This window comes from Pseudopodoces humilis, chromosome 4 (assembly GCF_049639895.1).
Source record: "Pseudopodoces humilis isolate 2021_Gansu_Grassland_sample_001 chromosome 4, ASM4963989v1, whole genome shotgun sequence".
Taxonomy (NCBI): domain Eukaryota; kingdom Metazoa; phylum Chordata; class Aves; order Passeriformes; family Paridae; genus Pseudopodoces; species Pseudopodoces humilis.
Genome location: NC_142203.1, coordinates 76,874,296 through 76,888,096, shown reverse-complemented (window position 1 = coordinate 76,888,096; position 13,801 = coordinate 76,874,296). Strand labels below are relative to the sequence as shown.

The 13,801-nt window shown below is 53.5% G+C and overlaps 1 protein-coding gene across 3 annotated transcripts in view; it reads right to left on the bottom strand.

Annotated features, from left to right (window-relative positions):
• The window catches only part of MAPK4 (mitogen-activated protein kinase 4), a 48,060-nt gene that overhangs the window by 14,885 nt on the left and 19,374 nt on the right, over positions 1–13,801 (bottom strand). For all 3 annotated transcript variants that reach the window (XM_088054505.1, XM_088054504.1, XM_088054503.1), the window contains exons 2-3: positions 8,703–8,913; positions 7,495–8,219 (exon numbers count right to left, since the gene is read on the bottom strand). In XM_088054505.1, coding sequence (XP_087910631.1) covers positions 7,495–8,040 — 546 coding nt within the window. In that variant the 5' untranslated portion in view covers positions 8,041–8,219; positions 8,703–8,913. The remainder of the gene's footprint in view (positions 1–7,494; positions 8,220–8,702; positions 8,914–13,801) is intronic.

Genomic DNA, 13,801 nt, shown 5'->3' with positions numbered 1-13,801 from the left:
TTCTACGGAGAAGTGCCACCACAGCTCTGGGATCCAGGATCATGAAGTCACCGCCACGGGACGAGGAGTGCCCTGCCCCGGGCTGGGCACAGGCTCAGCCCCGAGCTGTGGTGCCAGGCTGGGGAGCCTGGGCACATCTGGCCATCACCTAAACCAGGCAGGGCTCCAGCACAAGAATTTCACCATTCGTGTAGATTCAACCAGACAGAAAGGCCGAGAGCCGAAGCATATTAATTAATTCTAATTAAGATGGGGCATACATCTTCACAACCAAATTCTGTGGATTCAGCACCGCCCTTTCTGCACTGGAAGGACCACTAGAGTCTCCTTAAAAGACAACATAATTGAGTTAATTGAAAAATAGAAGCAGTTTCAAGTCTAAGCCCTTCCATGCAATTTTTTTTTCCCCCTTGCAATTTTCAAGTATCATTTTCCTGCTTCTCCTCTTGTCCTGCCGCGTGTGCAGCAACAGCTCAGGCAATCTATAAAGGTGATGAATTCACTACAGGTAGGATAAGCATCGAGTTGTATCAAACAGCACAGCAAGGGAACTGGAAAGCAAAGAAAAATGGATGTTTTTTCAGACCTTTACACTACACATATTTTGTTTTGCTTGACAAACGCCAGAAGGAGAAACAATTCAGGGCGGGGGCTGCTGCATCCCGGTATCGCCCTGGTGACAGCACGCTGAACCTGCATTCCGAGGGAATCGGGCACACCGTGACGGAACACGGGGAGCACAGGAGCTGCCAGTGCTCCAAACCCACTGACACCCTGCATTCCAAGAGAATCGGGGACACCGTGACAGAACACGGGGAGCCACGGGAGCTGCCAGTGCTCCAAACCCACTGACACCCTGCATTCCAAGAGAATCGGGGACACCATGACGGAACATGGGGAGTACAGGAGCCAGTGCTCCAAACCCAATGCCACCCAGCATTCCAAGAGAATTGGGGACACTGTGATGGAACACGGGAGCTGCCGGTGCTCCAAATCCACCGCCAGCCCTGGGGCTCCTCCTCAGTTCAGGATCCCAGCTACTGCAAACCCCACAGCCCCCACGCCACAGCCCAAGGCTTATCACAGCTGTGTTTCACACCAGAATCCTCCTTCCTGCGGCCAAAAAGCCGCAGAGGTGCAGACCAGCTGCTCACAAACTGGAATTCCGTCAGGATCTGAGCACAGCTCGCGTATCCCTGCCTCCATCCACAGCCACGGTCAGGATTTCTGCTGCTGCACCCGTGGGAGCCGGATCAGCTCCTGGTGCAGATGGGGGGCTCAAAATAGCAACAAGCCCCAGCTTTTGGAATAATCCTGAGCAGCAGCAAGCTTCTGCCTCTTCACAGCAGGGTTTTTAACCCAATTTTTTAAAATGCAGGTTGGGCAGCTCTAGGCGGGGCCGTGGAAGACGCTGGGTTTGCGGGAACGTTGCTCCATGGGAGGACAACACGGCTGTTGCGTGTGGCTCCAGCAACGTGACACGCTCTGTTTTCGGGATGACAGAGTGCATCTATTTCAGGAGCACAGAGGATGGCGTGCCTCATCAGAGGACAGAGCAGGAGGACAAATGAGCCAGGGTCACAGCAGGCAGGCTCAGCACCAGCTGGACGTGGAGGGTGGTCCTCTCCGGAGGAGCACAGAGCAACGCCCCACACCCTCACCTCTGAACTCCTCACCACGACCCATTCGGGAATTTTGTTATTTCACTGAATGGACTGGAAACGATTATGATTGCACTGAACAGCGAGTACGAAACTAAAGGAGGATGCCAAAGCTTTGGAGATGGTCTGTAAAGAAGCTACCACTAGAACTGCCCCTAAAAGGGCTGACAGACCTCCATGGTGTGGAGTTTCTGCCAATTAATCACATAAAGAACGCTGTCAACAGGCAAAGGGAGAGCAGGTCCTCTGGGAACACCGTGCAGATGTCCCCAGGTGCTTTGGAGCACCAGCCAGAGTGCCCAGAAGGGAAAATCCACCTCGTACAAGGGAGGGTAAGGATTGTTTTAGTTCATGGTCTTGTCACCCAAGGGAAGACATTCAGCACATCTCTGTGCCCCATCAGCAGAATCTCCTGTCTTTGTCACCCAGCAACACCCCACACTCTGCCTGGTGCTGGCGGGTCCAACACACCCCTTAGGCCACACAGCCAGGGATGAGGCTGCCCTCCGAAACATTTATTATTTTAAAGTCTAGTCTGGTGTTTATGCCAATATTTGATGCTCGACTTTGCTGCCTCCCTGCTCCCCCACAAGCTGAGGGCAATCGGGGGAGGACAGAACCTCCCCTTTTCAGCCCCACCCCTTTAAAGCCCCTCCCCTTTACAGCCCCACCCCTTTACAGCCTCTTCCAGACCTGGCACAGATGGGGCTGAACTCTCGTTTGGAGACAAGGGGGGCTATTAGGGCAGGAAGAGTGGGGATGGGAGTGTGGATGGATGGATGGATGGATGGATGGATGATGGATGGATGGATGGATGATGGATGGATGGATGATGGATGGATGGATGGATGGATGGACGGATGGATGGATGGATGATGGATGGATGGATGATGGATGGATGATGGATGGATGGATGATGGATGGATGGATGATGGATGGATGGATGATGGATGGATGGATGGATGGATGGACGGATGATGGATGGATGGATGGATGATGGATGATGGATGGATGATGGATGGATGATGGATGGATGGATGGATGGATGATGGATGGATGATGGATGGATGGATGATGGATGGATGGATGGATGGATGGATGATGGATGATGGATGGATGGATGGATGATGGATGGATGGATGGATGGATGGATGGATGGATGGACGGATGATGGATGGATGATGGATGGATGATGGATGGATGATGGATGGATGATGGATGGATGGATGATGGATGGATGATGGATGGATGATGGATGGATGATGGATGGATGGATGATGGATGGATGGATGGATGGATGATGGATGGATGGATGATGGATGGATGGATGATGGATGATGGATGGATGGATGGATGGATGATGGATGGATAATGGATGGATGGATGGATGGATGGATGGATGATGGATGGATGGATGGATGATGGATGGATGGATGGGTGGATGGATGGATGATGGATGGATGGATGATGGATGATGGATGGATGGATGATGGATGGATGATGGATGGATGGATGATGGATGGATGGATGGGTGGATGGATGGATGATGGATGGATGGATGATGGATGGATGGATGGATGATGGATGATGGATGGATGGATGGATGGATGGATGGATGGATGGATGGATGGATGATGGATGGATGGATGGATGGATGGATGGATGATGGATGGATGGGTGGATGATGGATGATGGATGGATGGATGATGGATGGATGGATGGGTGGATGGATGGATGATGGATGGATGGATGATGGATGGATGGATGGGTGGATGGATGGATGATGGATGGATGGATGGATGGATGGATGGATGATGGATGATGGATGGATGGATGGATGGATGGATGATGGATGGATGGATGGATGGATGTGAGATGGGCAGCAGGCCCAGGAGCCTCTGCAGACACCCAGGCAGGGACAGGACTGTGTGGGCAGGCAGGGCCCCACAGCTGCAGACAGAGGGACCACAGCAGAGGATTCCAGGGGGAAAGGTGAGATGAATGCATTCACCAAGGGGGTGAAGGGTGATGAACAAGAAATACCCAGCTTTGCCTGTCCTGCACAAAGACAAGAACCTCGTGGAGGCTGGGAATGGGAATGCTCTTTTCTCCCTCTCCAACCCTCCTCTGCTCACCATTTGGGCACTGAGGTTCAGGGCCAAGAGCTCAAACCACAAACAACAAAGGACAAGGAGAAAGGCAATAAGGTGGAGGTGTTCCAGAGGGATAAACTGCCAGGGATAAAGAGCAGTGTGCTGGAAAAGAGGAGCTGGCACAGCTGGGTGGTGAGAGCTTTGGGGAAGAGATGGCACGAGGGAGAGACATGGATGAACAGGATCATCTCCTGAGGGCTCTCCCCTGCTACACCTGTGCCCTAAAGTGATGTCTGTAAGTACCTGAGCTTAGAACCTCATGTGCCTGAGACAGGGATAAAACTTGTCAGGTCTGAGCAGCCTGGGAAGGTGCAGAGATCTGGATGTGCCCTGGGCAGCTGGAAATCCATTTTGTTCACTGTGGAGAAGTTTCAGACAGAGAGATGTGCCCATGCTGCTCTTACTGCATGGAGAAAGGTATCTGAGCAGCAAAACCAGTCAAATGGCGGGAGGAACAGAGCCAAAGCTGCTCTGCTTTGCAGCTGGGGAGGCCAGCTCCTCGCTGTGCCTCAGGGCATCTCCCTGAGGAGCTGGGGGGGGGGGGTCTCCTCTTCCCACCATGTTATCCCAATCCAGCCCTTCCCACCACGTTATCCCAATCCAGCATCTCCCTGAGGAGCTGGGGGGGGGTCTCCTCTTCCCACCATGTTATCCCAATCCAGCATCTCCCTGAGCTGGGGAGCTCTCCCCATCCCACCACGTTATCCCAACTCGACGTTTGCCTGATGGAAGTCACATAAACAAGACATCTTGCCAGGCAAGGGCTATTATTCAGGTGGTATGTGCTTTCTCTGCCGTGTTTAATATTCTGCTCACAATCCAGCATGGTTTTTATTTGCCATTTGAACACTCAGCAGGATGGTTTGGGGTTTGAGAAATATCAGGTCAGAAGAGATGCGACCTCTGAGACAAATAAATTCACACAACCTGCAATCTTTTGTGTTAGCAGAGCCCGGCCATTAGTGTCAGCATATTCCAGACACAAAACATGCTAAGAGAAAAAAAACCCACGTGCTTAAGATGACCCTTGCTCACCTCAAAAGCTCTCAGGAAACCATTGTAACAGAGGTGCAGCTCTGTGCTGCCTTCAGAGGTTCGGATCTACGGTATTTTTGGGCAATTAATTACCCAGGGTGCAGGATTTCATCTGCTCCTGGGCACCGAGTCTGGGCTGTGAGGGTCCCTGCTCTGCTCGGGCTTGGAGCAGCTGCCTAGAACAGAGGCTGGACAAGGTTAAATGATTAAAGTGGGCATTTATTAAAGGCCTTCAGTAGATACACCTTGGGCAGTCCCAGAGGCTGCACCCAAGCTGGACGATGGACACAAGTTTTTTAATTATAAGTTTGGTCCATTTACATATCAGGGGTTAATGCTACAATTGCAGGTTTGGGTAATGAAGTAATTTACCCCAGGTTTGCTCTCCCCAGCTCACTTTTGCTTATACTTGTGGGGCCTGAGGCTGTAGGGTGTCCTTGAGCTCCAGGCCCAGAGGGATTGTTCTGTCTGACCAAAGTGTGAGGACACTCAATAGCTGACACTCGATAAGGAGTTTAGAGTTACACACTAAGGCAGTACAGGATTTGAAACATATCAAAGCCAAAATCCTAAGGCATCAGGGTGGCCCTGGGGTGGAGGCCCCTCAGACTCGGCAATGCTCCAGTGCTCTGCCTCCTGCCAGAGCACAGAGCTCACGGACCTGTGTGGGCCTTGGAGGGGAGCGGAGCTTGGAGGAGAAATAGGGAAGGGAATTGATTGCTCTGAGCCATGGCAGAAGCGCTGCACATCAAAGGCAGGACTGACCCACACCGCACACAGCCCTCCTGTCGCACCCTCTGCGGGCCCTGACACCCAGCTCTGGCAAACACAGCCCTGCCCACCGCCAGGAATCACCAGTTATCTGCTGCCTTCAGCTCTGCTGCTCTGGAGCAGCATCCAGCTTCCTCTGCACACTCAGGGGGTGTTGGTTTTCTTGCACTGATGCTCCAGCCTCCCACCCCATGAGGAGTTGGAGGATGCTCGTGCAATGGCATCTGGCAGAGTTAAACACCAACATGAAGATGCAGCCCTTGACTGCACTGGCTGTTATTGAGGCAACTGAGAATTGCTTAGAAATAACAATAATTCTGCAGCAGACACGAACAGATGACTCCTACTCTGATCCCACAGTCCTTGACAACACGATGTTCCTTAAACCAGAGACTTTCTGTGTTCATGTAGCCTGCCTTGTTTGCAGGGGTATTCTCTGTGAGTTACCTGACTTTAAACAAACAAATCACACGTTTGAAAAGTGGGAGCCTCTTCCTGAGCTGGGCCATAAATAATGAGTGAGGAAGGGAGCATGGAAAGGACAGGCAGAGCGACAGGAACCCTGTGCTCACTTCCTGCAACCTCATTTCCTTTTCCCCAGGCTCTGCTTCTCCCAACAGCCCAGACTGGTACCCAGAATAAATCAGCGCAGGATCATGAGATTGTGTTTTTGCCATCCTCTGCTGCCTCCCCTTCCCTCCACGCCTCCCTTCCCAGAGCAATGGGCAGGAACTCACGGTAAATGCAAAGTGCATTCAAACCTCGGCACAGGCACAACAACAGACCCGTGGGGGTCCCCAACCTCACCCACTGACACATCCAGCTCAAGATAACAGATTTTGTTTCGTGTCGCAGCACCAAACAGTGACTTTAACCAGATGCCAGCTGCAGATCACACAGCGGCTTTGCTTTCTCCCAGGAACATGCGGACACGCGGGCTGATGGAGCCTCCGCCACCTTCCTCCACGGCTCAAGAGCTCCAGCCTGCACTTTACATCTGCAGCCCTGTTTGGGATCCATCAGCATCAGGACGGTGTGTTACAGAGCCCTCTCACCCGTTCCCCCGCCTGCCTCCCACGCTGCCTGCCCGCTGTCAGCACTGCAGGCTGCCCCGGTCACTCGGGTTATTAATGCTGCCTGGGACACCAGAGTTTCACACGTTATTTGGACCTCAGATGAAAGGATTTGACTGAGTCTCAAAGACCCACCCCTCACCCCCGGTGTTTAATGAATGCAATTCAAACGGAATTGGGTTTTTAAGAAGCTGGCTGGCACTGAAGCAAGGACAAAGCCCAGCAGAGTGGGCGTGGATGTGCCAGGTCCCCTCTCCATGCGCTTCCAGCAGGTTGTGCTTTTTAACAGCAGCAGAGCAACAAACACAGAACTTAGTCATTTGAGTAAAGCAAGCAAACACACGCCTCCCCACGGTCCACTGCTGAGACAGAACAAAATACCTGAGCACGTATTTGATATGCACAATATAAAGCAATGAAAGGCAGCTGAGGGGCACTCAAACCCTTCCCGTGCCCACTTTGCAGCACTGCAGAGCCCTGGGGACTCTGGCAGAGCTCAGTGCATAGGCTATGCCCAGAAAATATTGAAGGCCAGGCAGGCTCTGAGCAACCCCATCCAGTGGGAGAGGTCTCTGCTTGTTGCTGGGGGGTTGAGCTGAATGAGCTTTAAAGGTCCCTTCCCACCCAAACCATCATTCCACGGACATGTGTCTTAGCTTGGGGCAGAGTGGTCACCAGCAGTGACCACCCAGCAGGGCTCACAGCTGCCCAGAGAGGACCAGTCCCCCTGGAAGATCTGCCATGGCCCAGCCCCGTACACCCTACAGGTGCTGGACGCCTCCGCGTGCCGGCACTGCGTACCTTGTGCGAGTAGTGCTGATCCACGATCCTGGCCAGGCCAAAGTCACCGATCTTCAGCACCAGGTCCTCCGTGCTGATGAAGATGTTGGCCGGCTTGAGGTCGCGGTGCAGGACGTTGGCCGAGTGGATGTACTTGAGCCCGCGCAGCAGCTGGTACATGAAGAGCTTGGCGTGCTCCTCGGCCAGCTTGCCCTGCTCCAGCAGCCGCGCCAGGTCCGTCTCCATGTACTCCTGCACAATGTACACCATGTTGAACTTGAAGAAGTCGCCGCGCAGGCTGGCGCCCTTGGGGCCCAGCACCTCGTAGACCTTGACGATGTTCTCGTGGTCGAGGCGGCGGATGATCTTGATCTCGCGGAAGGCGTGCTTCATGCTGCGCGCGTCGCCCAGCGTCAGCTTCTTCACGGCCACCTTGCGGCAGCTGCGGCTGTCCAGGGCCGACAGCACCAGCCCGTTGGCCCCGAAGCCCAGCGGGCGGAAGTTGACGAAGCGGCAGCCCAGGTCGTAGCCGTACATGCTGGCCATGCAGTCGCACTTCTCGGCCATGGCGCGCTCCGGCCCGTCCCGCTCCTCCGCCCTCGTCACTCCAAGAGCCGGCAGAGGCCCAGGGCCGCCAGGTCAAAAACGCAGTTGGAAATCAAGCCCCTCATTATTACTTACAGATGTCTGGGGAGGGGTCTCGCTCTGAGCCCGTCACTTCAAGGGGACGCGGGGTGAAAACGAACCTGAGGACACACACACACACACACACAGAGTAATAAAATGCTCTAAACTGGGTGAGAAACCAACAGACTTTCCAAGCAGCGTAGAGAAACACAGCCCAGAGACCGCTGTCAAAGCAGAAGGGTTCTTTTTTTAATAGAGATTAAAAAATTAAATTAAATTTAAAAAACTGCTATGTTTTTCAGCCCATGCCTCGTTTCCCTTCTGCGGTGTCCTGGAGACAACGCCGGAGCGCAGGGCTGGTGGCACAGCCCCGCATCCCTGATGTCTCAGCACCACCACAGCCAGCTGGCCCTGCTGTGGGGCAGAGCCCAGAGCAGCCCCGGGCCCTGCCTTGCCCCAGACCCTCCCTGCCCACGAGCCTTGGCAGTGTTTCCCCCGCCAGTGAGGTGCACCCAGGCCCCGGCCGGGCTCCCCGGAGGTCAGCAGAGCTTCACCCTTCTCGCCGCTCCCCTTCCGGCACGGGCAGACCCCATCCTCCTCACCGGCACACACGGAGCCCAACGGCAGCCGCTGCTCTGCAGGACTAAACCCAGGCTTTTTCCAGCTCAGAGAGTTTCCAGGTTTGCAGGTCCAGCTCCTTCCTGCTGTGTGCCTTTCCCGGGTGGAGCCGAGGGCGGTCTGATGGCTACAGCATCCCGAGGAGCTCCCCGCACTGCACAGCCCCGTCACCCCGCAGCAGGTCCAACCTCACTCCTGGAAGAGAAAAGAGGGACCCATCTGTTGCCAGCGCTGTCTGTGCCCTGCCCACGGAGCTGAAGGTTCACCGTGAGCAAAACCGTGACCTTTCAGAGGATCATCAGTTATCCCTCCCAACGCACGCAGCATTTCTCAGCTCCTTAATTCTCCCTTTCCCATTTGTAAGGCTCAGAGAAATGCAACTCTTCCTCTCCCCTTCGCTGCCCCTGTTTTCCTTTTTTAAAATTTGCTCAAAAGTGTTACAGAGCAATTTGCAGTGGCTGAAGAGCGTGTGGCGTCTGCCACTGCCCACAAAACACACAGAAATGAGGGGGCAAACCCTCCCTGCTGGGCAGCCAAGAGGGCCACGGAGCTTCTCGGCTTGCAACAACCAAAACTTCTCAGGCAAATGAAGGCAAAAAGCCTTGGGAGCTGTCTGTGAGGATGTGACACCCCCTGAAGTCAGGTGGCACAGCAAACCTCGGCAGCAGCCCGGGGATGGCATCGCCGCTCCTGTGAAATCGCAGCTGAGCAGGTAAATGTGCGTGTATTTGTACATGAAGGACGTAAGGTTTGTCTTCTCACCCACTAAGGGGCTGTAAGTGGAGGGTGTGGACACAGGGTGAGCCGTCTCTGGAGCACAATCCGGTACCTCAGAGCCGCTCTGCCCTTTGGCTGTGCCAGCGCTCCCCCGAGCCGCCGAGGGCTCTCTCATCAAGGCGCCGTGGCTTTTGAAGGAATCTGCACCACGGCAGAGCCTCGCCTCCCCGGGCAAACACCCACGTCTGCCAGGGACGAGGACATGCCTACAGCCAGAGGATCACAGTATTTGGGGGATCTTCCTGGCAAAACGTCACTGTCTGGTGGCAGGTGACCATGCAGAGGTGGCCAAGGGCAAGGGACCACTTCTCCCAGCTGCTTCAGCTGGGAAAGGACAGCTCAAGACCCTCAAAGCACTTCAAGTTTTCCACCGAGGCTCCCACCCGCACTTCACTTGGGAACAGAACAGAACAAAAGGTCTGAAGCACAAGGAAACAGCTGGGCTTTTCCTTCCAGATGAGCAGCTCAAGGTTCCCGACACACCACGTGTCCCTGCAGCTGTCTGTGAGGCTCCGAGGAGCAAGGACACCGCTCCTGGCTCCAGCCTGCTCCCAAACACCCCCGGCCAGCCTCACCTCGCTGCACCCCGTCCTCGCCCCTGGGCCACCCCCTGAGGGTCCTTCCCAGCCAGGGGGACCTGCAAGGACCACCCAGCTGCACAGGGACCTCCCATACCACCAGCTGGTCCCAGCGCTGCTCAGAGGAGCAAAATAAAGCAAATTAAAATAAAATAAAATATTGAAATAATAAAAAAAAATATATAAAATATAAAATATAAAATAAAGTAAAATGATAAAACAAAATTAAATATTAAATAAAGTAAAATAAAGTAAAATAACAGAATAAAATAAAGTAAAATATAAAATAAAGTAAAATAAAGTATAATATAGTAAAATAAAGTAAAATAATGAAACAAAAGAAAATAAAATATAAAATAAAGTAAAATAAAGTAAAATAAAGTAAAATAACAGAATAAAATAAAATAAAGTAAAATAAAATAAAGTAAAATAAGGTATAATATAGTAAAATAAAGTAAAATAATAAAACAAAATAAAATAAAATATAAAATAAAATATAAAATAAAATAAAGTAAAATAAAGTAAAATAAAATATAAAATAAAATAAAGTAAAATAAAGTAAAATAAAGTAAAATAAAATATAAAATAAAATAAAGTAAAATAAAGTAAAATAAAGTAAAATAAAATATAAAATAAAATAAAGTAAAATAAAGTAAAATAAAGTAAAATAAAATATAAAATAAAATAAAGTAAAATAAAGCAAAATAACAAAATAAAATAAAATAAAAATCATATAAAATAAAATAACTCTGGATCTGCTCCTGTTGTGTTCTTCATGCCAGAACGATGGCTCTGTTAGAGCCCTTAATCACTAGAGCTGCTCCATTAACCCAGCAGCGGGTTCACAGCCTGCTCCTGCTCCCCAAGCAGCACGGCAGGGACCCTCCTGCTCCCTGGCAGAAGTTACCAGGAATAACAAAATACCAGGGAAAACATTAAATGCTGAGCAATCACCCATTGCTGAAGGGGGATGAGAAACGCACGGCTCCAGGGCAGCAGGGAGCAGCGATTTGGAGAGGGAGCCAGCTAACAGTTAAAATGAAGACATACGGAGCATCTGATGGCAGGGAGGATGTAGGCAGGGCAGGGATGCCCTCTGAAGAGCATCTGCCAGCAGTTACCGAGCCGCTTGGCAAGCACTGCCTGCTCCTCTAGTCGGGAAGCAAAAATAATTACAGCCTCTTTTCAACCCAGCAATTATCTAATGCTGGCTTTTGCAGGCAAGGGCTGAACAGAGAGAGCTGCTCGTGCTGTCAGGGAGCGGGGCAGGCACCAGAGAACTGCCTCGGCCCTCCGGTGAACCAGGGGGACAAAACCAGATGGGGAACAAGGCGAGAAAGGCAACAGGGAGGTGGATAAACCCCGAGGGTCTGCGAGGAAGGAGCAGCTTGTGCAGGGGGGTTCCCCAGCATGGTGACCCAGCTGTCAGGCCGTGCAAAGGGAGCACATGCTGCTCAAACCACCCACAGCTACCGGGGGCTCCGAGGACCACTGCTCAAGGGCAGCCGGGCACCCGATGAGCAGCCAGGGGGCTGCAGCAGCAGCGGGGCTTTCCCACTGAGCTTCCTCACTGGAGATCTCAGTCTCTGCACACATCTCTCAGAGACAGCCTGAAGAGGAAAATGAAAAATAAAATCAACCAAAACGTCCTGCTGGCACAAAGGGAACTGTGTGAAACCGGGCTGGGACCGCTGTGCTTTAACGTGGTGCCACGTCGGCTCTGTCACCCATCTCTGCCGCTCAGCTCGGCCGCAGCACACAGAGCCAGCACGCTGCCCAGCTCCCGGGCACTCCGGTGCCACGGGGCTGGATGGTCCACAGGGTCCCAACCAAACCCTCCTGTGACTCGGGGAGCAAAACCCCGCGGGGCTGCTGAGCCCAGGTAGCGTTGGGAGACGGCCAGAGCCCACGCCAGGCTTCTTGGCTCACTCTAGACGCAATGGAAAGAAACCAAGTTCTGCCTCATCAGCCTCATTATTAATAATTAGTAGAGCTCTAGAAGCACTGAAAGGGAACACGCAACATATGAGGGGGGAAGAAAGGGAAGAAAGAGCCCTACTTTTCCTGACAAGCAAAGCGATGGCCTTTGTGATGCTCCTGGCTAGGACTCGCTCCCAGCTGGTGAGGGCCCTGCTGCAGCTTCTGCAATTAGAGGGGCAGAATCACCCCAAAGGATGGCCCTGGCGCCCAGCAAGTCACGCCCCTGTCCTGACCCTCGTGGCTGTGTCTCCCTCGCTGAACATCCAGGGAAAAGCTCCTAAACAGGGAGATGTTCCATGGCCAGGAGCAGCAGACAGGATCCCACAGGGGTGGGAGAGAGGCAGGTCAAGGGGGGATTGTGCCCCTGTGCCCCTGTGCTCAGGTGAGACCCCACCTGCAGAGCTGCCCCAGCCCTGGGCAACAACAGCACAAGGACGTGGAGCTGCTGGAGCCAGCCCAGAGGAGGCCACGCAGCTGCTGCCAGGGCTGGAGCCCCTCTGCTCTGGAGCCAGCCTGGGAGAGCTGGGGCTGCTCCCCTGCACAAGAGAAGGCTCCAGGGAGAGCTGAGAGCCCCTGGCAGGGCCTAAAGGGGCTCCAGGAGAGCTGCCCAGGGACTGGGGACAAGGCCTGCAGGGACAGCACACAGGCAATGGCTTCCCAGTGCCAGAGGGCAGGCCCAGCTGGGATATTGGGAAGGAATTGCTGGCTGGGAGGGTGGGCAGGCCCTGGCACAGGGTGCCCAGAGCAGCTGGGGCTGCCCCTGGATCCCTGCAGTGTCCAAGGCCAGGCTGGACAGGGCTTGGAGCAGCCTGGCACACTGGAAGGTGTCCCCGTCCATGGCAGGGGTGGAATGAGATGACCCTGAAGTCCCTTCCCACCCAAACCACCCCGTGATTCAGTGACAGCTCTGTCTGCATCTGCTGCCTGCTTCCTCCACCTGAGACAGCAGCAAGCCCCACAGACCAGGCTGACCAGCCTCTCAGGAAAGACCATAGAGGTCATTTTTCCTGCCTTCCCCATTCTCCAAGCCACACCTGGCTCCTGAGAGCCCGGCAGAAGCCCCAGGGAGATGCCCTCAGCAGGCCCAGTTTCCCCCCAGGCCGTGGCTCTCAATGGCTGTGCTGATGAAGAAGGGTTATTTCAGCAGCCCACCCACAACTGCTGCCCGTCCCAGCAGCCCGGAAAACAGCACAGAAAATGCAGTCAGCTTTCATGGAACTGCTGACCAGGGTTCCAGCAGCTTCTGAGGCTGGTGAGGCCGGGTTCTGATATCCACTGGAGGAGCCAAATTCAGCGGGAGCTTCAGGACAGCTGCAGCAGAACGGGACGCAGGTCCTGCAGCAGGACAGGGCGCTGAGAGCAGGAACAGAGCTTGGGAGCACAGCAAAGCAGTGTGCAGGGAAAATGACCCTGACCTGGGGGGCACCCGGCCTGCTGCTGGTGGGCTGGCAAAGGGACACCAGCTCTCAGGGATCCGAGCCCTCGTTCCCATCCCTTTCCCACTTGCCCTAGCTCAAGGACAGGGAAGCTCTGGGGCACTCCCAGAAGGCACACACAGCTGTCCTCCTCTGCTGCAGGCCACAAATCCCCTAAATTCAATAAATATGTGCCATGACCATCGCTCAGATCCACACTGGGGCTTGAGGGAAGGGTCAGGAGTGCCCAGCAGCTCACCCTGCAGCCACCAGGGAAGGGATGGACACCGGGGGGTGGCCAGGAGGGATTGGAGGTGCTCAAACAGAGTTAAA